Source organism: Coccinella septempunctata, chromosome 3 (assembly GCF_907165205.1).
Source record: "Coccinella septempunctata chromosome 3, icCocSept1.1, whole genome shotgun sequence".
NCBI lineage: Eukaryota > Metazoa > Arthropoda > Insecta > Coleoptera > Coccinellidae > Coccinella > Coccinella septempunctata.
This window is the reverse complement of record NC_058191.1, coordinates 22,526,386-22,552,800: the sequence shown is the minus strand read 5'-3', so window position 1 is coordinate 22,552,800 and position 26,415 is coordinate 22,526,386. Positions and strand designations below refer to the sequence as shown.

The window sequence follows — 26,415 nt, the reverse complement described above, 5'->3', positions numbered from 1 at the left end:
CTGAATAAATGAACTTAATTGAATTTGTAAAATATACATATATCAGAAATTAATATGAACCAATATTCAATACACCATCATAGCATACATATTCCAGTTACTTACATATGTAGGTATTATTTGAAGAATTTTCAGAACCACACTTAAAAAAACAACTAACAGACATATGCAAGACCTGTATATCAGTATACTTTCTTGGTGCTTTTTTTATGATTTCCTTATGATATGGTCCCTTCATGACACAATATACAAATTGATTAATGAATGAACGAAACACTCACAGCAGGTTTCATGAAACTTTGACTTTCCAAACAACAATTTGACAGTCACTCGGTTCCCAAATGGAAATCAATGAAACCTCTGCATTTCTGAATAAAGTGAAAGAATAGCAATTGAAAATCATTGAATGGACCTATAAAGATCATAATTTCCCCTTAATAGGCCGTTCATGCAAGGGATGCTTTCTGCATACAACAATTTACGTCGATGAACAGTTCTCAATTGATCTGCAGTAAAATGTTCATTGCACATGGTGTAGTTAGTAGTGTTTGCTGAAGTAATTGTCTTCAAGCCCTGAGAATTTTATCCACATCGGAGCACTGAAAATTAGAATCAATGAATAACCGATTCACATGTTACGACTTTTGATACTTACGCTTCCATTTTCCTTAGTTGAGTGAAAAACTTAATCACGTAAAATAAATTTTATTATTTGATCTACCGTTCTTCACCATTCAATAATTTTCGAACAATATTTTGATGTTTTCACCAAGAAATAAGACAAAAAAATTAAAAAATCAGCAACTAGAACGAGCCAGATAAACAAAAACCGGAATGGGAATCAAAACATTCAAAACCTCTTTGATCAAAATTGACTGAAATTTATTTTGGCAGGATTTTGCATCTCTCATAAACTTTTTAGGGTTTTCACTCCCAATCTCTGAAACAAAATCAATTAAAAATGAAATCAACGATTTGCTCCTGCGTAAATTCTTGCACTAATTTGTCAGGAGCAAATTAACTAGAAAAAATTGTTGCCTGACAATGAACTTAAAATAAATAACGTTGAAATTATAATTCTTTGTAACGTTTCGGAGTCTATATCAGACTCCTTCATCAGACGAAAAAATCTACTTTTGAAAATCTTCTGAATTGTCGCTTTTTGTCTGACATTAATTGTCCAGACCTCTAGAAATAAGAAAACGCGAACATAAAAATAATATTAAAAATAGAGAAATTAATCGATCACAAATCGCAGATCACATTTGTTCTACCAACCACATGATGGATTGGGACAACACTAAAATTTTAATGACAGAACCAGACCATTTTAAACGAAAAATTAAAGAGTCTACGTGTATTCTATAAGATCAAGATAATAATTTGGCAAATTGTTCGGTAGGAATAGATCATATTTGGATCAATTTACTAAAGAAGGAACTGTCATCCGGTAATTTCAAAATTAAATGAATCAACGTTTCTGTGCAGTCTCTGTTTCTGTGTGTTGACAATTAATGTCAGACAAAAAGCGACAATTCAGAAGATTTTCAAAAGTAGATTTTTTCGTCTGATGAAGGAGTCTGATATAGACTCCGAAACGTTACAAAGAATTATAATTTCAACGTTATTTATTTTAAGTTCATTGTCAGGCAACAATTTTTTCTAGTTAATTTGCTCCTGACAAATTAGTGCAAGAATTTACGCAGGAGCAAATCGTTGATTTCATTTTTAATTGATTTTGTTTCAGAGATTGGGAGTGAAAACCCTAAAAAGTTCATGAAGAGAATCAAAATTGACGTCTGAAATCTTAAAAAATGTCATATACCGGGTGTCCCAGAGCTTTTAGGCCAGCAGATATCTCAGTTACCTGCGGAAAAAAAAAATTGAAAAAAATACTTGTCGTAGGAGACCATACGCTCTTTCATGCAGCATAGCAAAATCCACCCCCTGACAAACAACCCCCGAGAAACCACCCCTAACTTTTGTTTTTCAAATGGCACCCCCATGTTTGTTGTGCTTCAACTTACAGTTTTTTTCATTTCTCATTCAATGATGTATCATGGTAGCTAGAATGGCATGCAGAATTATGGAAAATAAAAATACAAATGAAATACGAATTTATACGCTCAGCTGTATTGTTACTGCAACATTATACTAAAGAAAATGTTCAAAATGTTGGCCAGCACTTGCCACACATGCTTCAAGTCGCCGAATCAGCGCGCGAGTACAGGAAGCTCGAATCATTTCCGGAGTAACGGTATTACAAGCCTCTGAAATTTTCTGGGTTAAATCTTCAATATTTGTTGGTGGAGTTTCGAAGACAACTCGTTTCAAATATCCCCATAGGAAAAAGTCCAGTGGCGTGAGATCTGGAGAACGTGCAGGCCATCGCACAGGTCCACCATTTCCAATCCAACGGTCTTGAAAAGTATTATGGAGGAATGTCGTAACTATGTTATGGTTATGTGCAGGAGCAGCATCTTGTTGCCAACACATTTGTTGTCGTTCTTCAATTGGAATATCGTCTAGTAGTGCAGGCATGCCATTTTCCAAGAAATGTAGATATCGGTGGCCCGTCGAAGTGTCTTGGAAAAAATGAGGGCCGATGATTCGTCCATTATGTAAACCACACCACACGTTCACACCCCACATTGTTTGGAAATTGGTTTCTCTAATCCAGTGAGGGTTGTCCTGTGACCAATAGTGCATGTTATGTCGGTTAACAGTACCATTATTATGGAAGCGGGATTCGTCACTCCACAAGATTTGATTGAGGAAGTTGGGATTGTCGTGGATGAATACTTGCATGTGAGCAATAAATGCCAGTCGTCTTTCGAAATCTGTAGGTCTGAGTCCTTGGTGTAAATGTATTTTAAAGGGATGATATCTGTACTGTTTGAAAATTCGTTGCACAGACGACTTACTGATCCCAACCTCCACCGCCAATGCACGAACCGAAATATGAGGATGTGCTTCGGCGTAGGCCAACACATTTATGCAATTTTCCTCAGTTCGCACAGGAGTAGGATGTGCTTGATCTGTTTTTCCGGGAAATGATCCTCTTCGCATGGTATTTTCTACATACGAAAACGTATTGCGACCTGGTTGTCGACGATCAGGAAAGCGCTGCTCATACAGCCTCTCCGCAGCACGTTTATTCTTTCGGCATTCACCAAAAATTAACAGCATATCAACGTATTCGTTGGGAGTGAAGGTAAAAGGCATTTTGATATACAACAACAATATCACGACTGATACCAATGTGTCATCCAGATACCGTAGGAATAAAACAAAGCACAAAAAGTTCTAACATTTTATTGACTCTTTTTTTTTCAACATCCACTTTTTCTTGTCTCTACAATGTGGACTAATTCGATCAGTCCAATTAACAGTACCCACTAACGAATTCAATTTTATCGAGTGACTATCTTTACAACTATAATACATATTATGATATATCATTGATTGAGAATTAAAAAGAGCTGTCAGTTGAAGCCAAACAAACATGGGGGTGCCATTTGAAAAACAAAAGTTAGGGGTTGTTTCTCAGGGGTTGTTTGTCAGGGGGTGGATTTTGCTATGCTGCATGAAAGAGCGTATGGTCTCCTACGACAAGTATTTTTTTCAATTTTTTTTTTCCGCAGGTAACTGAGATATCTGCTGGCCTAAAAGCTCTGGGACACACGGTATTTCTGCAAATGGCACTCAAATTAATATTTTAACCAGTCCTACCGTCTTAAAAACACGCGTGACACACAGATGGCGCTCAAATCGCTTTAGTCGCCTCGTTTCCCATCTTTCTACTCTATAATCTTTGACTCTTTGTAACTTGAAATGCGTGCGGGAAAAAGGTTGAACGCTTGTAAAAAATAGTTATTTTCCTATCAAGTGCGGAAAGTGATACTTGATGAATAAAATGAATAAAATAATGAGGATAAATTCAGATGCATACCACCCTACGATATGAATATCGACAAGTGTTACGATCTGAATTGAGCTAGCCAATTTGCCATCGTCAAGGCCCCAAATGGAATACGTTCCACCGAAGAAAAGCAGATGCTGACCATGGTTTTGGCCTCATTTGGCCTCATCAGAGCAACATAGCACCGTGGAAAAATGCTTGATATTCATATCGTCGGGTGGTATGCATCTGAATTTATCCTCATTATTATATTTATATTATGTTTCATCTGAATCTTAAATACTTACATTTTAGTTGAATGTTCCCAAAATCAGAAATATTATCATTGAAAAGGATGACAATAAGGAATGTTGAAGAATTCAACGTTCTTGTAATTTTATATTAATTCTGTCGAAAGATACCCATTCCCTATCACTGCAAGAGATGCATTGAATTTTTGGGTTGATTTTTTTGAATTCAACAACTGATGTAACGTCTTCAACAATAGCTAAAGCAGATAACCAATACTAACCATTCTCAAGCCATTGCATATTATTTGTCAATAATTTAATTTCCTCCCATCGCAAAAATAGATACATTTAAAAACTGATCTCTTGTCCTTTCCATACAAATAACTAGATTAGAAATCCTTTCAAACAGATTGTATAAACGTTAATTATGTTCAGCACAGATTTTAGAATTTATTTACTTTCTGACGTGAATTCACATTGCGAGAAAAACGTAATTATTGATATTTTACGTAGAACGGACAACATGGCGCTCATTTAAAATCCAAAAATGTTCAGACAAGTGTCGTTACCTCACATTTTCGTACTATACAGTGTGGAATGTGTCAAATCTCCATGGCCAACCGAGTGCTTTTATAAAAGTGAATGAAGTATAGGTACATTCAAAGCAAAGATTATAGAGTAGAAAGATGGGAAACGAGGCAACTAAAGCGATTTGAGCGACATCTGTGTGTCACGCGTGTTTTTGAGACGCTAGGACTGCTTAAAATATTAATTTGAGTGCCATTTGCAGAAATATATGAAATTTTTTGAGATTTCAGACGTCAACTTTGATGGAAGAGGTTTTGAATGTTTTGATTCTCATTCCGCTTTTTGTTTATCTGACTCGTTCTAGTTGCTGATTTTTGAATTTTTTTGTCTTATTTCTTGGTGAAAACATCAAAATATTGTTCGAAAATTATTGAATGGTGAAGAACGGTGAATCAAATAATGAAATGTATTTTACGTGATTAAGTTTTTCACTCAACTAAGGAAAATGGAAGTGTAAGTATTAAAAGTCGTAACATGTGAATCAGTCATTTATTGATTCTAATTTTCAGTGCTCCGAAGTGGATAAAATTCTCAGAGCTTGAAGACAATTAATTCAGCAAACATTATTAACTACACCATGTGCAATGAACATTTTACTGCAGGTCAATTGAGAACTGTTCATCAACGTAAATTGTTGTATGTCGAAAGCATCCCTTTCATGAACGGCCTATTAAGGGGAAATGATGATCTTTATAGGTCCATTCAATGATTCTCAATTGCTACTCTTTCAATATATTCAGAAATGCAGAGGTTTTATTGAATTCCATTTCGGAACCGAGTGACTGTCAAATTGTTGTTTAGAAAGTCAAAGTTTTATGAAACCTGCTGTGAGTGTTTTGTTCATTCATTAATCGATTTGTATATTGTGTCATGAAGAGACCATATCATAAGGAAATCATAAAAAAAGCACCAAGAAACTATACTGACATACAGGTCTTGCATATGCCTGTAAGGTTTTTTTTTAAGTGTGGTTCTGAAAATTCTTTAAATAATACCTACATATGTAAGTAACTGGAATATGTATGCTATGATGGTATGTTGAATATTGGTTCATATTAATTTCTGATATATGTATATATTTCACAAATTCAACTAAGTTCATTAATTCAGAACAACCTATTGTACAGAAACAATACCTTCGACGTATAGCAGATCACCATATACTTTTGTCCTAGTTAAAGCTTCATTTATTGCCCACTATTTCAATTTTTGTAATTTTTTTATGAATTGCAAATAAACATATAGCACATCCAACAGCGTTTGTCGTTGTTATCAATTGATCCCAAAATGTTTAGATGAAAACTAACATCCTGATCACAAAGCAAAACCATATTTTTGTTTTGTCGCTCAGGATGTTTGTTTTCTGATAGAAACAAAATCAATATTGGAATGCAAAACGAGAAATAGAATTCGAATTTCGCGCCCCTCAATTAAAAAACAGAAAACTGTTATCAAAAAGTTTTCCTGTATTGACAGTGCGTTTTTAGCGCCATCTCATTGTCACGCGTGTTTTCACTGGCAAAAATGTAGTCGGTTTTTAGTACTAGCGATATGAGGGCGTTTCCCATCTTTCTACTCTATAATCTTTGATTCAAAGCTTTATCGTATCATTGACGACGGCGATGCGAAAATAAAAGCAACAAGGTTTTATATCTTCTCGAAAAGTCATCATTGAAATCATGCAAGATTTTTATATTCCTGACGATATATTAAATGCAGCCACTAGAAGGTTGAACTCGCTTCCGACAAATCTAAAATCCATCATGAATAAGTGGCGAAACAAAGTCTTGTAATGTAGAAGAAACGGTGTTGCTGGTGTTTTCCGCAAAACTCCCTGCTTCATCCTTATGGCCGGAATATCCCATGTTAGTGAAGTGTTCATTTTTCAAATCATAATTCCAAATTTACCGTTGCAGGATTTTACCAAAAATGAAGACCGCAAATGCAACCACCTTTTTGGGTCTCCCAATAGAAGGAAATTCTTTGTCATCATCTTCGTTCACAATCTTTCTGATTCAGCTAAAATATGAGTCGTTCAGATTCTGTTGAAACATAATATTAGTTTATTTTCACTGAATATGTCTGATATGTAGATTTTAGAACATAAGTGTTACTAATTGAATGAGCAGGCCACAATAATTCTGAATAGAACACCTGATACTCTGTCTTCTCTCGTTTTCACTTTCGGTATTTTTGTGAAATTAATTAATATTAGGTGTAGGTCGTTATGACATTAACGGCATTTCATGAGTGCCAACCTTACTCCTTTTTGGTTACAAAAACTAAGAAAATTATTTCAAGGCCAACCGAGTGCATTTATGAAAGTGAATGGAGTATACTTTAATTTTTTCTTCAAATCACAAGTAAGTAACGGCAAAATGATCAATGGATTAGTTCGCGATTGAAAAAAGGGAAACCAATCAGTGGTTTGAAAATAATTGTGGATTCTAAATTTTCATCGATGTATTATTGAATGTCAATTTTTCGTAACTTCACTTTTGAATTACATAAAAATTTGTGCAGTGAAACTGTCTGCGCAAAAATTTGAAGTATCTTCACGTTTCAGTATAGTTTTTTGTATATAAGAAACATGTGTTTCGAATATAAAGAAAATAAATGTGCTGTGTGGTTTGCTTGTTATGTTCCTAGGAAGAAAAACATTTCATAAAACACCTTATATCACGGTTACGTAGACAGTCAAGGCCAATAAATGTGGTATATCTAGAACGACCTCGTTACCCTCTATTCGCCTCTTGAGTATTTTCGTTTCCCAATGAAACACCCTGTATAAGATAGCGTAGCAAAAAAAGTTAAAAAAAAATACGAACTTTGTCATTTCAGAAACTGAACCATGAATTGGAATGCGAGAGAAGAAGTATGCAAGAAGTGAAAACAAGAAATAACAGCAATGGTCAAGCATTAAAAACTTTGAGGGTGAAACTGAACGAAACTGAATCCAAACTCAAGGACGCAGAAGGCAAGAATACCGATTTGTCGAAGAAGCTAAAGTACTCAATCGGTTTTGAAATCTCGTTTTAGTTGGCTCAATCGAATTATTTTGTAGGACCAGTCAAGATCAACTGCGCCAAAAAGAAAATGCATGGTCCAAGGAAAAGGATGAGATGCAGAAGAACATCAGAGAACAAGAGAAACTACTGAGCAAGCTGACCGATGACAGGAACAGTTTCCAAACGAGGTGTTTATGTATTTTAACACTGAAGGCACTGAATGAGGTTTTCACGCCTACCTTGTTATTGAACTTTTATAGTCCTTTTTAAGTTGCACACTTACACTTGTACATTTATTATGTTTCCTCGTCTTGATAATAAATATTTTGGATACATATTACTTTATATATTGGTCTTATTAATCCCTAACATCTAGAGATGAGAGGTGAGCCAACGTCTACTCTAGATGTTAGGCGTGAACTGCTATGTTAAAACCTTTTTTTTCAGATTGGAGGTAACTCAGAACAAGAAGAGAAATGAGGAAGAGAATTTGAAGCACGAAATAGAGAAGTTGAAGTCTGAGTTGAAGAGTTTCAGCGAGGATCTTGAAAAGACTCGGAACGAGAAAGCCGAAGCTATTGAAAAATATGAAAAGTTAGAGAAAGAGTTGGAGAAACTGGGACATGAGCACGAGAAGAATATGGATAGCATCTCGAAACAGATGGATTGGGGGAAATGTATGCTTTGAGGGGATATTACGATCACAAAACAAAACTAGAATTATTTTTCAGCCATACCTTGCCCCGATGCTCAAGCAGAGCTCTACAGTGAACTATTAGCTACAAAAGTTACACTTAGAGAACAGGAAGAAAAATTGAAAACATTTGAAAAAGAAAGCATAAGATGGGCAGCAGAGCGTTCCGAATTGGTAATATAAAATTATCTTTTTAAAATTGGCGACACACTAAACAAATCATTCTTATTGCTCGACATGAATGCAATCATCATGTTTCAGCTTGATAGACTAGAGAATATCCACAACGCCCCAGATATCAGACGTCAAGAAGAGATAATCGTGAAATACAAGAGTATGCTACAGGATAGTGAAATGAAACTGAACGAAAAGTAAGTATTCGAGAATTCCGAAAGAACGAATCGGTATTTCGTCCTGCACATTGATCAACGTATTACGTCGATATTTTTGGGTATGATATGAATTTAAAAAAAAAGTTCCTTTCATAACAAATTTCAGGGATGGCTTGCAGTTTTAGGGGAACACCAGCTAACTTTTATTTCCTTGCTTTGTCGCTCACATAGAATGTCTGCTCCATTAAATTCATATCAGTTCCTAAGAAAAAAATTGAAAATTGCTTCTCAGTTCTCAGGTATCATCTAAGCAGGGACTGCTCAAAAAAAAATTATATGAAATTCATATTGACAAGGTATACCCCCTTGAATTTTGTCGCAAATATTCATTCACACCATGAATAGAATACAGAGTATATATAGTTTTGCAGTAATTTGAAATAAAAAAATATTTTACTCGATGTGATTTGTCGAATCCCCACAAAAAATAGATCAACTCAGGTTTTTCCTTTATTGTCATAGGAAGACGAAGCTTTCATTTATAAGGGATGGTTCTCTGAAAATAACATTTTTCATGTAATGGAAAACATGTAGTACAGTGCATCTCAAATTCAATGCTCACTAAGAGTATCTCGAGAACTAAGACTTAGAGGAAAAATCTTCATAGACTTCATCTTTTTTTTCGTAATAATTATTTATTAGAAAGCAGATCCTAGCTTTCTTGGTTCCTTCTAGAGTTACAGGACATTTCCGATAAATGACCATTTCAAATATTTCGCTATATCTTATTTTATGTTAGAGATATTCGGAAAATTCCAAGATTTTTTTTTCAGTAATATTAATGTTTATTGTGATAATCGTAATGGATGATGGAAATTACCATTTCAAATATATAGGGGAGAGTCGGTGTTTTTATGAAGGGACTGTATTTTCCAACGCAATTTTGCAGTCACAAATTTGACGAAAAGCATCGTGTTTTCCAAAAATGTCATCCGATGCAAAGATATAGTTTTTCGAATTCATTCTTGAATTCATGGGAATCTACGCATACAGGAAGGGTAAATAGGGGACACCAAGGTGTTTTTAAATAACCTATATTTTATAGCTCTATTTTTCTTCATCACTAGGATACCGGTTATTTAGTAATTTTCCTCATTTTTTCAAATAATCGTCGATGAACAAATTTTTTTCTTCTGATACGGCTTGAAAAAATAATTTGTATGTCTTGAGTCGAAACAACACTCTGTATGCCATAATTTTGAAATACAAAAAAATACAAGTTTTTCAATTTTCAATATAAGTCAAATATAGATGTTTCGGTAATGAATGGGCAGATAATTGAAAAACAAATGAATTGCCTTCCCCAAATAGTACTTTTCCAGATTCGTTCCATGAAATCATCAATCCTTCTCATTTTCTTAATTACTGAATTCCAATTTTTTAGAAATACTAGAGGTACAAAAGTAACGATGAAACAAATCTACATTATAAAGTTTGAACAAAACACAGAAACAGAAGACTAGAATTTTTTTTCATCCGCTTCTGATTATTTCTTCAGCTAGAGTATGATAATTTCCTTACTTTCCTGATGTTTTCTCGGTAAGAATCATAAATAATAGTACAACAGAGCAGTTCGTACGTATTGATTAGTTCAGTAAGTAAATGATACACTTTAGGGTTTATAATGGAAAATATTTAGAGATATGGAACCTAAAGTGTATTATGAAATACATTTAACAATACGTATAAACTGCCCTTTTTTAATATTTTCATCAAGAATACATCAGAATAGTTGAGAGATGATCATACCCTTGTTCTACCTTTAAAATTCTAAATTTAGATTCGTTGCAACATTATTTTTGTTGAAAATAAAGCCATGTTTTCTTCAAAATTAGCAACATTCCTCCTCTTACATTTTTTCAAATAGGGCGCAATATGATGATCAATTTATGCATAGAAGGTGTTTGAAAGTTAGTCATTGATCATGAAACTTGCCCAAAATATACGTTTTTCAATAAAGTTGGATCTAGAAATCAGGAGAATAAAATATAGTTAATGATTTGAGCTGGAATGTATAATACCATTTCAGGAAAACAATTTATTTTTTCAAATCTTGTGTCACCTAAGTTTCGGAACATCTAGATTTGATCCAACTTAACGATTGAAGAAGTTGTATGCTGAAACACTAAATACATTCAGTATTTCTTATTTCTTTTTGATCTTTCCAAATTTGTTGATGAAATTTCAAAATATTGATATACATTGATATACATTTAATTTTTAGAGGCGGACTTGAAATGAGACTTTTTTTATTATGTTAATCGATAGCACCTCTGACAAAGAACAGACGAATCAAATATATCCCAAAAATATAGGGTGATCCATAAGTTATAATCAGTTGAAAAATAGAGGAAATTTTGCTAAATCTGCCTGAAAATGGTTACAAAAAAAGGAAGACCCATAAAATATAGGTCATTTAGAAGCACCCTGGTGTTCTCCATCTCCCCTGATTGTATGTGCATTTCTCAACGAGTCACTCTGTGTGTATTCGACTCCCCTCAGTTCCCTTTAGAGTTCCTCCTATATATTGCGTTTCTATCGAAGTTTCGATTCAATTTATATGTATTCTTCATGGAATTAAAACTTCTAGATAATTTCTCCTCATTATAAAATATGATATTATTTTTATTGTGGAAGGTGAGTTGATTAATTTATGTCTCATTTCAAGAATGAATTCGAAAAATTAAATCTTTGAAACGGATTAAATTTTTAAGCTGAGATGCTTTTCGAAAAAATCCGCTGCTAAAAAATTGCGTTGAAAAATATATGGTGTCTTATTTGAAAAACACTGACTCTCCTGTATATCTCTGAAATGGTATTTACTCATATTTCTATTATGCAGTACGGATATCATATGAAACATAAAAATTTGTGAAAAAAATGTTTTTGGATTTTTTGAATATCTCACACATAGACGAAGATAATCGAAATATTCATTATACAGAAACGGTCTGTAACTTGATAACGAATCAAAATATCAATAATCTGTTGTCTGATATCTGATTATTTCGAAAAAAGAGATCGGGGGTACTTGAAAAAGTCTATTAATTCTAGAGATGTTCTCGGTGAATTTCCTTATTATTTATTTTCATAAGGCCAAGGCACCACAGGTTCATTTATTCACTTGTTTGAAAAAAACAAATATTCCTGCACACACGAATTCAGAAAATGAGTTCCATTGAAATATGTAACCAAAAATTTCATCCCATCTGAAAAAAGTTGAACATCGTTATTTTGACGCATGTCATTCCTGCGCCAGTTTGACAGCAGTATTTAATAATAATAATAATAATAATAATAACCGTTCTTTATTGGCCATCGACCGAAGTCCTTCAGCCTAGTGAATTACAAAAATACAAAAAAAAAAAATTCATTCTATTTCAGTTTCTTCACTGCATCTCAGATAGTCTGTCCATCACACTTCGAGTTGGAAATTTTCTGTGTGGGTTAGTTACCGGGGGGTCCTTGTGGAACATGATTTCAACATCCTCTATTTCTTTCAATCTTTGTGCAAATCTTCTATTCAGTTTCTCTAGTCTCTCCTTGATTGGCTGTATGTTGGCTTTTTCATATAATAGTTCATTTGATGGGTTGTGGAGTTTATTAAGTGGGTGTCTCAGTCGAGTTATAATTCTTAGTGCTGATCTTTCTCCTACTTCTATATTTCTCATAACCGAATCCGCAACGTTTGTATATAGTGGATGTCCATATTCTAAAATTGGTCTACAGATGGTTTTGTAGATTTTGATGGAATTTTCCAAACTTATTCCTTGGTCGTTATATGTGAGGCATCTGAAATGTTTAGCTCTTGCTATTGTGTTTTTTTTTGGCTATGTTGGAATTCAATTTCATATTGGCCTTGTTGTCTACTTGTATGCCTAGGTATTTTATTGATGGGGATGGTGATATGATTTTGTTTTCAATCTGGATTGTTGGTGAATTTGGACGTATCTTATGATTGAATATTATCAGTTTTGATTTGCTTGGATTAGGTTGAAGTCGCCATTTGTGAAACCAGGAAACTAGACTGTTTGTGTAGAGTTGTAGGCCTTTCAGGCATTTTTGTTCTGTTTTTTCGTGTGAAATAACTATTGTGTCGTCAGCATACTGTAGAAGGTATTGTGATTGGCTGGGTGCATTATATATATCGCTGCAGTATATGTTATAGAGAAACGGGGACAGTGGTGAACCCTGTGGTGTGCCCTGCTCTGGGGAGAACCAGGAAGAGGTCGTCTCATTTATCTTAACTGTCAGCTTTCTTTCTTCCAAAAATTCCTTGATTATTTTTATGAGATAGTGAGGAGTGTCGAGTTGGTGTAATTTAAACAGTAGTCCTCTGCGCCAAATGCTGTCAAATGCTTTGTTGATGTCTAGGCAAATCGCAGCTGTTTTCTTTCGATTTAGTTGAGCATTTTGTGTGTTAGATATAAATATGGTAATTGGCAGAGTAGTTGATTTTTTGGTCCGAAATCCAAATTGGTGTTTAGGTATGACATTTTCCAGTTGTTCCTCAAGTCTACTTTTTATGATCTTCTCCAGCAGTTTACCCAGCACAGGGAGCAGTGTTATTGGCCTATAGTTTTGTACCTTTTGATGGTCCGTGTTATGTTTCGGTATGGTTATTATAGTGCCTACTTTCCAAATATTAGGGAATAATCCAGTATTTAAGCAGTGTTCATATATTTTGATTATTTCGTTATGTACTTCTTTTTGTAGCATTTTCAGAACGCTCCATGGAATATTGTCAGCTCCTGGAGCACTGTTCTTGCTCTTATGTAAAATGTCATAGTAGACTTCCTCATCAATTTTAATGTTTTGATTTCTTGTTAATGTTTGTGGATTATTGAAATATTTGTTGTACCAGTCGTTAATATCTTTTTCATGATGTTTGTCAAACTTGAGGTTTTTATCATATTGAAATGAGCTGTTGAAATGCCTGGAGAATATTTCTGCTTTTTCTTTATCTGTGTCATATATTTTGCCTGCCTCATTTAAGGTTGGTATACTATGGTATGTTTTGTATTTGGAAAGCCTGTTTACATGTTGATAGAATGTTCGTCCCTTTGTCTTATTTATTTCATTGCACGCGCTCATCCATGTATGTTGTTTGTATTGCTTGATCATGTTGTGAATGCTCTTGTTAATTTCATTTATGTTTCTTTTGAAATCGGGATTTGGCTGTTGCTGGTATTCTCTGTACATTTTTCTTTTTGTCTTGATGAGCTTTATGATATAGGGGGGGAGTTCATGAAGAGATGGATTATGTCTAGCAATGGGGGTGTGTTTTCTTATGTTGTCTGATAAATAGTTGTTGAATTCTGTGATGTAGTCTTCGTTAATTTCTCTTCCCTCATTTTGTTTTATGAAGTTCATTATTTCTCGATTGACTTCTTTCATATTACATTGCCTAAAGTTATATGTTGTTTTCTTGGGTATATCTTCTGTTATTTCCAACATATCAAAGGTGATTACCATTGCTAGGTGGTTGGATCCCAGGTCTGGAACAAGCTCAACATTCTTGACATTGCTTCTCAGGTTAGAAGTGTATAATATTAGGTCCGGAGTACTGTCTGGATTGTTGCCCATAATAAATGTTGGATTTGTCAGGTGTTTAGTGAATATCCCGTTCTGCAAAAATTTGCTTAGCTGTTTATTTTTACTTCTGTTAACGTTGAAGTCTCCTATGATTATAGCGTATTTGTATAGTGCTGCCTTGGTGAATATTGTTTCTTCAATAGCGGAGTGTGGATGTATGTACACCAAAAATACATGCAGCTTCTCATTTTTGAATAGTATAGTGAAGTGGAGACATTCATTCCAATGTTTCTTCAGCACTGGTGGGTTTTCCTTTCCTATTTTCATGGTTGGGTGGCCTTGCACAATACTTCCTCCTCTTTTGTTTATTGTTTTGTTTCCTATTTTTTTGATGGTTTTCCAATCCCTGTATGTCACTTTATCATCCTCTTCAATTTTTGCCTCCACAAACATAGCACATTTGATGTCGTTATTTTCAATGAAGTTATTTATAATTTGTTTTTTCGGAACATAGCTGTTAATGTTGTTGTAAAGGATTTTCACTTCAGAATTGAATTTGAATGCTGTTATGGGTTGGCTCTGTTGGTGACGGATCTTCTGGGTTCTCCATGTCAAACATCAAAATATACACTCTGCTCCCTGAAAAAACGGCGACAGTGTCGATTTTATATTGTTTGATGAATCTTCTTTTTAATTTGTTGATTAGTTCTTCCCTATTGGTATTTTTAGGTTTGTTTAACTTCCTTATATATGTATTAACTATATCATCATGAATAGTAATTGTGCCGTGAATTCTGCTCTGTTTCTTGTTTAGTTCTTCTATGTTTCCTGATTTTTTGTTGAGTGGTTTGATTGAGACGTTAGGTATTCCCTCTAAAGGTTTTCTGGGGTGTTTTGGGCACTTAGGGGACCATGATTGGTGATCTTCTGAGCCACATGACTTGCATTTGGGAGGGAGGGTTGTTTTGCATTGAGATTCTCTGTGTGGGCCCTGACATTTAGTACACACAAGAGGACTTATGCAGTTATCGGTTGTGTGATCAAATAATAAACATCTGCTGCACGGCATTGGTGTGGGTTCAGGTGGGTTACTAGGGTAGACAAGGTAGTGTCTGTTTTTATAAAACATCCCCTCATTTAACAGTTTTTCAAATGTTGTTTCCTCTCCAGTTATTATTCTTATATGCCCTGTTTGTGTATTTGTTGCTCTTGATGTTATTCTCTTACAGTATCTGTGTTTTAGATTGAGATTGTTTAGGTGTTGGCTTATGTCTTTTTCATCAATAGATTTTTCTACGGCAGTTATAACTACTGAGAAAGTTTTTTGTGGTTCTTTTCTTTCCTTTGTTCTTTCGTATGGTCTTGTTTCGTTATATTTAATTATAATCTTGTGGATTTTCATTTCTTCTAGGGCAGCTTCGAGTTTTTCTTTATTACCATTTGATTTCAGCAGATAGCCCAGTTTGGTTCTCAGAATAATGTCTGTTGATTGCGGAGATTTTTTATTCCATTCTTCAGCCATTCGAATTCTGTCTTTTATAATGGACTCGTCGACTGTTAGATAGAAAAGAAATTCGTATTCAGCATTTCGAATTTCATTCATTCGTGTGGAAAGCGAGTTGTAGTTTTTGTCAATTTTCCGTGAGTGAGTCATTCTTTGTTGATTATTTGTGTTTATATTTTGTCGCATTGGCATATCCTGTTGTGTTATCTGATTTCTTTTGTTGTCCAGATGCGTTCGATAATCGCACCGTATTATCGATTGTGGAATCTCTTTATCGCATGAAGGTACTTTTTTGTTGGGTCCAAGTTGCGTGGGAGAGGTTGGATCTCTGATCCTCTTTTTTCTCTGTCGGATTTTTTTCCATTCGCCATTTTCTTCTATTTCCATCACAGTGAATTCTCCATCACTTGAAGAATTCATAATGAATTCAGGAGATCAATATAAGTTTATTTAAAAACAACGGAATCGCAGGTTTATCGACCGAACGCGACAGATGCACATTCGAGAATGTAGTATTTAATGCAATACGATGTGCTTTTTACGAAATTATATTATTTGTGTGGCATATTATTTGAAATAACCAAATTATAAAAGAGCGTACACCCGTTATATGTATTCATGTATTTCAAAATCAAAACACATCGTTACAATCTAAGGAAGGTAATAATTAACACGTTCACGACGTCATGACCCACCGGTGGGTCACGCTGGTTATTGCTAGAGGCCTTGCGTGTCCAACCGGTGGGTCACCGGTGGGACACGACGGAAAATGGTCAAAAACTTGAAAAACAAACAAGTTCGACATAAAAATAGGTTATATTCATGTTTAAAACATACGTAATTCAACAAGAAAAGTGGAAAGTCGCGAAAGTGTTAAAAAGTTTTTGATGATTATGAAAGAATATATTTTTCAATTTGTATAACTAGCCACTCCTTTTTTCCATATTTGCCGATAGACCCTCCGATTTGTACTATACACTCTATAATTGTTTTAGGGGGAGCGCCCACCAAAGTAGCGTAGCATTGACATGGCACATACATGACATGGGCGAGGCATAATTTTCAGATATCACACATCAAAGTGAAGTGTCAGTTTCGTGAAATATGTCGTTCTCAGTTGAAATCTGAAAATTATGCATTGCCTTTGCCATGTATGTGCCATGTCAGTGCTACGCCCCTTTAGTGGGCGCTCCCACTTAAATGTCCTGGAAACTATCATTATCCTCTCTATATAATTAGAAGTAGAGTAAATTGCTGGTTTATATAACTATTCATTGGGTACCGAATAATTCAGTTTACCTTAAGGGAAACTCATCCATCTGAAGATGCTGCTCTGATAGCGAAACACTTGTTTTGGTTAAGTGACTAATGAAATTCAAGGACCTAATTCGGTTTTCAGACTAAGCATTTATAATCATTGAATCGTTTGTTTTTTTTTTCAGTAATACCTTACTTACTCTCCCATCCTTTTTAATTTTTGGTCCGAATGTTTTCTTCAATAAAGGGTCCTTCAAAATAAGTTCTTCAAATCTGCTCTATTCTCTATGGATCATAAAGACCATACCCTATTACAAGAATCCCTTGAACTCTTTCGTGTATCCGGGTCCAAAATACTAAATACCTAAACGAAGATTTTGTGGTTGCAACAAATTTCATTTCCAGGTCGATCGAAGTGGCAAAACTTAGCGCCGAATTGAAACATTTGAAAATTCGCCAAGATGCATTGGAAGAGCAAAATCTTAACTGTCCTACAGACGAACTAAGGAAGATGGTAGCCGACGGTAGGCAGAAACTCAGTGAGATAATAAAGAAATCCATGGAAAATGAGCAGAAGCTGGCATGTTACGAAAGTACCATTGAGAAACAACACAAGCAAATGAACGAAATGGAGAATCTGCTTAGAGTAAGAGATGGCTTGATAGGAATGATAAAGGCGAAGAAGGACGAACTACTAATGGAGAAGGACAGTCTAACAAGATACTGCAAAGATGTTAGGAACATGCTGGCCGAGGTAATGTATCAATGTGGAATAAGTCAATAACCGATTAGAATACGAATTACGGCCGTTTTCAATAATCGTATCTATCCATTGTTTCAGTTACTGTAGATAGAAAATGCATGTGATTTCGTTTCTATGATCTATCTCTAAATATATTTTAGAATGGTTACCAATGATTACCAATCGTCAGTAAGTGAAACGATGGATAGATAGGTATATTGAAAACGGCCGTTAGAGAGTGACTTCAATAGCCATGCATACGGTGGGCAACATTCGTTGTCCACTGAGGGGATCTCAAGATCTTTAAGAGCTGGAAGAAAACGGATGACATATTTCCCAGCTCTTTTTCACAGAAACAAAGAATGGTGAAAACCGTAGCCTACTACGATTCTTCGTTTTTGAGTTATCAGCAAAAAATTAGATTTCGAAAAGTTCTCATAACTTTTTTGTCTTTGAAGTAACAGGTCTGAACTTGAACTTGAACGTAAAAACTACTGACAAATTATTTTTTTCCAATTCAAAAATAACAAATTCAATAAAAGTTTGGGTTTAAAAAAAAACAAAGTTCGCCTAATGATTCGAAATGAAAAAATATCAGGATAATATGAAAATATGAAAAGTGATTTAATTACGTTTACTGAATGTATATGTGTGTGACTAATATCAATTAATATATTCATTACTTCGCCTCTTTAGAAGTCTATGACTAAATTTTATTTCATTCAGAAATAAACATTCTATGTCTTGTGAAATCTCATCTTAATCGTTGCATTGTAAAAATGATCTGGGAACTCGGGAACTGACACATCGATTCCCTAGGTCACAATAATTATGAGTAGTTATTAGTAAAACGGTGTACAAATCTTAATGTTACATATTCACTGACACAAAAATTTGCCCCAATATTTTGAACTAAATAATTGTGGTAAGGGCGGCAAAATTTGAATAGCCTTCTGGCGGCAAATATGTAAATCCGCCACTGAACAGGTTCCTATTGTTGAGTCTCTAGTACATTTTCTAAACACTTGTACATGTAATCTTCATTAATATAAACTTTTTCTGAATGTACCTTCATCCAATATATAAGTGTTTTCTCCCTTTTCTGGTGTATTTCGCTATTTTTTTTTCTTTCATTTTCAAGATAATTTGTTCAAAGGCTTGCTTGAAAAATCAATACTCGCCTGGTCCATTTTATCTGCTTGCGATCTAGTTATCGGCATTCAGAATCTCCAACAATTTAATTAACAAAATAAATCGGACTGGCAGAAATCTACACTTTCACTATACCATGGAGAACGTGCCGACATCGATAGTGAGTAGTGACAGACCGGTTTCGCTCTTGTTTGAGCTAGTCAGTATCACATTACTCAACCAAACGATACCGACTGAATGAAGAGGGCCATTTGTTGGAAGACAGTGGCAGCATTGAAGTAATAAATAAATCGATGCGACATCTGGTGTTCAACGTCCTAAGCTTCCCCATACATGCATGGTACTCAAAAGCAGATATCTGCGTACATTTCTTCTCTCCCATCGCAGTGTTCTGCAAGTACTCCAGTCTGGAGTCTGATGCTGACTGGGGGAGGTTGAAATACGTGCGGGGATCGCACTTCGTTATATTTCATGGCCTTTCGGAGTTAGACTACCTTCAGTCCAATTTAATTAACACAACATCTCACACCTTACACCAATGTAACGTTCTCGGGTCGATTACATTGTCACTTTTCTTTACGTTTAATTTATTTACACAATACTACACTAATTTAGGTAAAAGGACTAACGCTCTAATTTATTCACCCAATCATTAATTTTCTTTTGCACTTTGTAATACCGCGGCTGTATTCAGAACACTAACGGCTCCGATATCCACCTTGCGTATCTTTTATGTCGTTACGCCCTTCTTCGAGAATAGTCTCACTAATCGCGATGTTTTCGAGTGGCGGCAGGGGCGTATTTAGGGAATTCGGACGTTGCAATGGCTGTATTCGGGTTCGGCTTTCTGACAGTCCGAGAATTGTTCTAGAACTGCGCAAAACTGTTGCGCCCTAGTATTGAATCCTCTGCGCAGTTCTAGAACCATTCTCGGACTGTCCGAAAGCCGAACCCGAATACAGCTAATATACCATGGGCCTGTTCCGATATTGCTGGTTTTACTGGCCCGCAATCGAATAACAATAGAACTCGAACCATTGGGCCAATAGGCATCGTTTCTGAAATACTGACAGTGCTGTTCAGGAATATCGGAACAGACGGCATGTTCACTTGTGTTCGAATGAGATTAAATGATTTATATATATCCTGAAGCATAGAATCTTAAGAAAAGCATAAATGTGAACTTGAATAATATATTTGATGTTTACAGACACGAGAAGATTTAAGAGTAAAATCCGAAGTCATAAGGGATCTTCAGGATAAATTGGAGAAAAAAGAAAAAACCGTAGTTGTTCTAGAAAAGAAAATCAGAGAACTTGAAGAAAATCTGGCCTACACTAACGAGAAAAGGTTCAAGTTGCAAGATACGATAGGTACGATGGAAAAAGAACTCCAATCCACGAAAGCCCACGTCAACCAAATGGCCGAGTTACAATCACGGTATGATCTCGGTATGACCCATTCAAAAAATAATTTGAAAGCACTGTCTTCGCAAAACCCTACTTTTGAGAGTTTAACCTTTCATCAGCCGAGTTGCGAGTTTAATCTCGATTTGCCCATACGGGAAATGGACTGTATACGACGACGACTGTACAAACTTAGCAACTTCCAATTACCCGTGTCTTTGAGTGACGAGAAATCTCGAGACAAAACTAAATCCTGCAATGCATTGCACTCGACCAAAAGTCTGTACACATTCTCTAACAAGAACACTTATCAGAAAATGATCGAGCTAGAATCTAAAAGGTACGAGATCTTACAAAAACAAACAGACGAGTCCTACGAAAATCTGAGTTGCCTACTGAGGCTTTCTATACCCTCTGAGAGTCCTGTCAAAGATAAATATAACGATTTAACAGAAACTGACGCCACCTCTTTGGTTACAGGAAACAACTTGTTGAGTGAATCTGAGAACCCCGTGAAAATCAATAATAATAAGAAATTTGGCCTGAATCCGAAACTCCATTTCAACAAAATTTATTTGTCTCATTTGTCGGAAACTTATAAAGACCTCAATGATTCTCTGACCATTATCAAGAATACATTGACAGAAGTTGATGAAATGAAAAACTCTCGAGATAAATGACTCAATCCTTCGTATAAGTAACTGTTAAATGGTAATTGTTAAATTTCAATAAATTGATCTACTGGAACCAATGTTTCATTGAGAAGTAGTGTTTTGTCGAATTTAAATTTGTGTATGGTTTATGAAGCTTTCAAGGAGATTTATTACTGTATCTTTTATATTTCAGTACCAGATTTAAATTCGTCAAACCCTTCTGATGGTCCTGTGAAAATTAAAATTATGTTGGGATAGTGTAATTAGTATATTTCTGTTCGAGAAATATTGTATAGGTGGAATTTCAGTAATAAATAAATTCAATTAATTTAAATGTTTTTATTCCGTTTCATTAAGAAATTATATCTATGATTCTGTATCTAACAAAACTGAGAACTAAAACAAAGAACAGAGAACAAAGCAGAAATCTGAGATTGGCTTGAAAATATTTCAGGGGCCAGATTTAAATGGTCTGAGCAGCCATGTTAGCACAAATCTGCCATTATGAGGGTCTTAGCAATTTCTGGGCTTTATAGCCACAGATTCTCTGTAATCTGTGTTTATAGCCGTGATAGAAATAGAGATGGCATGTGTCGAATAGAAAATGTACCAGATAACTGCCCAGCGAGCACAAAAACATCTCAGAGATGTTAAAAGTAAGAGATTTCGAGACATTGAACATCCACTGCGATGTTCTGTTTATACATGAATAGAACTTTTAGGCCCGGCGCAAATAGAAACGCAGGTCGGTGAGGTGACGCAGGGTGACGCAGCTTTTTCCTGCGCTGCACGTACTATCTGACAAGTCACTGTCACGTTTTATTTGCGCGGTCTCGTTCTTTTTTATGTTTTACAAAAACTCACGCTGCGTCACCTCACTAAGCTGCGTTTCTATTTGCGCCGGGCCTTATAGAACAGCCAATGTCCGCCGCAGGCGGCTATTATATGGATGTCCCTGGGATGTCACAAAAAGAACTACTCAGAAGTTTTTTTGATAGCCTTTTCATGTACACAATAGAACATTTCTAAAGCGCTTTGCGCACACGAAATCGCTGTTTGTAAGACTTTATATGAAATTCTTTTGTGAGGCCTTTTTTCTTTCATTTGAATGTTTGAGGATACCACATTCAATTTTAAATGAACTACAAAGTTTTTAAATGAAATACAGAATACAATATAAGAATGAAAATATTTTAATGATACTTCAACAGGTACAAGAGGAAAAGAAATCACATTTCACATAATGAATTGAACAACAAAAAACAATTGATGAATATTATACAACAGAAAGGGAGAAAAAACAAAAAAATATATCACATTCAATAAAACAAACATAAATAACCAAAAAGAAATATCACATTTAACATAAAAAAACAGAAATAATAGAAAACAAACTGATTATAATTTTAGATGTACCGAAAGGGAAAATGAAAAAAAATTTATGAAAAATTTATTTTCCCTTCATTTCATCGTCCCTCCTCCTCTGCCTAATATGCCTAAACCAATCTTTGGCATAGAGTTCGAATACTTTCCTAGTGATTTGGAATTTTTTATGGATCACATCTACAAAATAAAAACAATTCAAACAATTAATTCACAAAAAATATGAAGGTTAAGACGATTTTTTCCAATTAAAATAACAGAGAAAATAGCTGCATGAAAGGATCTGGAGAATTTGAGTTGTATAGCTCCTGACCAGGTTGATTTGCGAAACGATTTTATTTATTTAATTATTTGTACCTACTGATGGTATTTAAAGATACAATACAACAATTTAAAGGAGTTTTCAAAAACAAGAACTGTTCTGGGACAATTTGAATTATTTTGTGATTCACAAGTGATGAATGATTATTATCATCGTCGGAAGTAATGTAATGTTTTGTAATCTTACAAAATATTCTGGGAATTATCAACGGCAGAGATACATTATCGAAAAATGTTGAAATCCTCGATGATATGGCTTTAAACTTTATAAAGTTATTTCTTGAATAATTATAATAACCTTCCATATACCATTCGATTATTCCAACCAAAATACAATGATTATACCTAGTCCCAAATACACAAATAATATTAACCACGCAGCGTGGATTCTTTTGAGGTTATATGTATGTTTCTGGACATTATACTATACATTTAATTCATGTAATACTTACTTATTAATTGTATTTGGTTACTATGAAGAAATCGATCCTAAATTCACAATCAAAACCAACACAGAAGTAGTTAATATTATACAAATCACCAATCAACTTTCAACTCCGAACAGTCCACAGTCCAAACTACGAAGAAAGTGGAAATGGCGGCAAAATGAAATTGGTGAATTGTATATTGTTTATTTGGAATAAACCTCCCAAGGCAAACTATGCGACGCCAAGAGAAGATATCCACACGCTTACATTATTTTCAACACGACAGTACCTCTCAGTAGGTAGACGAAGAAATGCCACAGATGGCACAGATAAGAACAAATAAAGATTTCCAATAGCTTTTGGAAACCTCTTTGGGAAGTGCATATTACGTTTCAAAGAAACATCCTCATGCCAACATTTTCGAAACATCCCAAAACATCCCAGGGATGTTTGTGCTCGCTGGGTGGAGGCAATTCTGGTACCAAAGATTAATCTTTGTCTGGTAGGTACATTTCTATTCGACGCATGCCATCTCTATTCGATCTGAAGTTAATAAAATCGCTAATACAAAAAATATTACAATGAATGAATTTGCCACAATTAATCAGCTTGTTTTTTATTTATTTTATTTCAAAAATTTGTACTGAATACGAATCTCAGGTTTGCTGCCTCGTAGCACAACCTTGGAACATAGATACAAGGAATGGAAAATAAACATTTGCTATTGTCCAAAGACTGGAGTGAGATAGTTGCTTAGTGTCGCCAATCACAATTGAGATAGTAAAAATCCGACATCATTGTCACGTCAATTTTCCGTACAAAAAGGTAGGAGCTATAAAAATTTATTTATTTTACGCCACTGCCTTAGTGTCGCCCCAGACAGAGAAGCATCGAATGTTTGTACCACAACAAATACATTCATAGCACTTCAATGTCCATTCCATGTATTTATGTTCTAAGAGCACAACTGGCTCTAGTCGAAAATCGCAAATATCCTCAATATTTTAATAGTTTTGTTTTAGCATCAGTTCCGAACAGTTTGTGAACGGACGTCGCATGCTCAGTCGAAAATGAACCAGGTGACCAGTAACATATCTGTTATGTTTTCTTTGGGGATCGAAGGGGTAACTTTGTTATGTGTTATTTTTATGTAACCATTAGGTACGTGTCTGATACGATATTTGGGATGTACCTGTGCTGTATCCAAATTATATCCACATTTTGTAAATGTCATGTTCCCACTCCATGATATCTACGTAATATATTTGTAACATTGTGCTTTTTATTTGCCATGTTATCATTTTGAAATCATGACAGGGGTACGCCCCGCTACCGCGGTATCAGCCGTATCAATGATACGGAGCCCCCGATCTTTAGGGGCCCCGAATTGTAAACCAAAAATAGAATCTTTTTCAATGATCTCCTCAAGCTTAGATCAAACACTCTAAACTTTTCGATAAAAATCATATCTGGTTATTCAAATTCCGGAATCGATAATTTCGTTTCATTCGCAAAACCGAGGGTTTATCCACTGAGTCAGTGGCATATATAGCTAATATATAGGGGCGAGACGCTTACCCCATCGAATGGTTAGGTTAGATAAATTTTTTTAATTGGGATTGAGATTCAAAGAATAATTTTGAGCATAGTCTCCCTGTTAATAATATTCATTTAGGGGGAGGGGGGGCTCCTATATACGCCCCTGCACTGAGTTATCAGAAAATGGGAGGATTTCAGATCCTGCATTATATTTCAGGACGGGTCTATTCTTTCAGGAAATAGGACCTAGAAATAGTCCTATTTCCTGAAACTTCGAAACTCTCATCATTTTTAAACGAGGAAATAAAAAAAGACTGCAATGGTTTTCGATCTATATGATCATTTGATTGCTTCAAGAGTTTGCTTGAACACTAAAATTGAGGAAAATAATTCAAGTAAGGAGCTAACTGAATTGTGATTGCTAAAATTCAGTAACATAGTATCCAGTTTTTTGCAGGTCATATCATCAGCATGATTTCCTTTCTTGACTGATCTAGTGACAACAACTGAAGGAATCATTTCGAACTTAAAATTGATCTAAAATTATCTCAGGGCCTCTATGAGATAAAAACGCCCAGCATACTTGTTTTTTTACTGCTTACTGCTTATACAGGAAGGAACAATGGAAAAATTAAATCGCCTGCTTTCGCAATGTATAAATTTTTAATTTATTTGAATAGTTTTGATCCTATGAGCTTCATTCGTAAATAATTGTTAAGAGGAATTTATACCACTTGACATTCTCACCATCCGTATAAGACGTAAAGGGGGAAAGACTACCAGAATGTGGGGTGTTGCCAGAACACTTGAGCGACAAGTAGAAGTTACGAATATTACAATAATTTCCACTTTCGTCGAAAAGGTGGCAGCACTTAACGAATTTCACCAGGATACGAATTGTAGCCAAGGCGAGACTTTTCGATGTTCGAGTTTTTCATGTGGAAATTCATAGAAGAGATAATTTCACCTCGGTAAGTCAATGACGAATAAAAAAATTTCTGACATTCCGAGATGACGAACTGATTGAATTGAATTATAATGAAAATCCCATATGAATTAGTGATTTCTGACGTGAGATATTCATTTTCTCTTTTTGAAATGACTAAAACGGTGTAGACCCCTCTTAATAATTAGTTGAACAGTTTAGAATTTCTTTGCGGATAAAGCCGATATTTATCTATTTGCCTTTGTGAAGATAACTATATTTTCAATAAGATTACTACTCCCCTGTTGAATAAATGCATCGTAATTATTGCTACGTGTCAATCGGAAAAAAGTTTACCCTCCATTTGCTTTTGGTTATATAATAAGGGCCCCCTGTCAAACACTGACGGGGCCCCAATAAAGCAAGCTACGCCACTGGATCATGAACAGAGCATGACACCAAAGATTATAGAGTTAGAGTTACTCTATAATCTTTGCATGACACCATAAGCGTTTCAACCACAGAACACTAATATAAGTTTCAACTACCGTCGAGGGCGCTGTAAAACGTGGAGGCTCGCGAGTACGTTCTACTCTGTAATCTGTGGTACGTGGGGACATCGCATTACTGAGTCTTCGCTGCAACCGTCCTAGCTACCGAGACTAACGATATAATTGTAGGAACATATTCATTATATTGTTAACTGATTTATGGAATAGTAGTCGATTAATACAGA

At 35.0% G+C, this 26,415-nt stretch overlaps 1 protein-coding gene across 5 annotated transcripts in view; it reads left to right on the top strand.

Moving 5' to 3' along the window:
- The window catches only part of LOC123309644 (myosin-10-like), a 46,194-nt gene extending 24,773 nt beyond the window's left edge, over positions 1–21,421 (top strand). The window contains exons 4-11 of one of the 5 annotated variants that reach the window (XM_044892852.1): positions 7,582–7,748; positions 7,805–7,936; positions 8,196–8,425; positions 8,480–8,616; positions 8,704–8,813; positions 17,536–17,884; positions 20,235–20,475; positions 21,277–21,421. In XM_044892852.1, coding sequence (XP_044748787.1) covers positions 7,582–7,748; positions 7,805–7,936; positions 8,196–8,425; positions 8,480–8,616; positions 8,704–8,813; positions 17,536–17,884; positions 20,235–20,475; positions 21,277–21,341 — 1,431 coding nt within the window. In that variant the 3' untranslated portion in view covers positions 21,342–21,421. Of the gene's footprint in view, positions 1–7,581; positions 7,749–7,804; positions 7,937–8,195; positions 8,426–8,479; positions 8,617–8,703; positions 8,814–17,535; positions 17,885–20,234; positions 21,178–21,276 lie in introns of those variants that run through there. The other 4 variants (XM_044892853.1, XM_044892851.1, XM_044892854.1 and 1 more) reach the window with 4 other exon arrangements.
- The last annotated feature ends 4,994 nt before the right edge of the window (positions 21,422–26,415 follow it).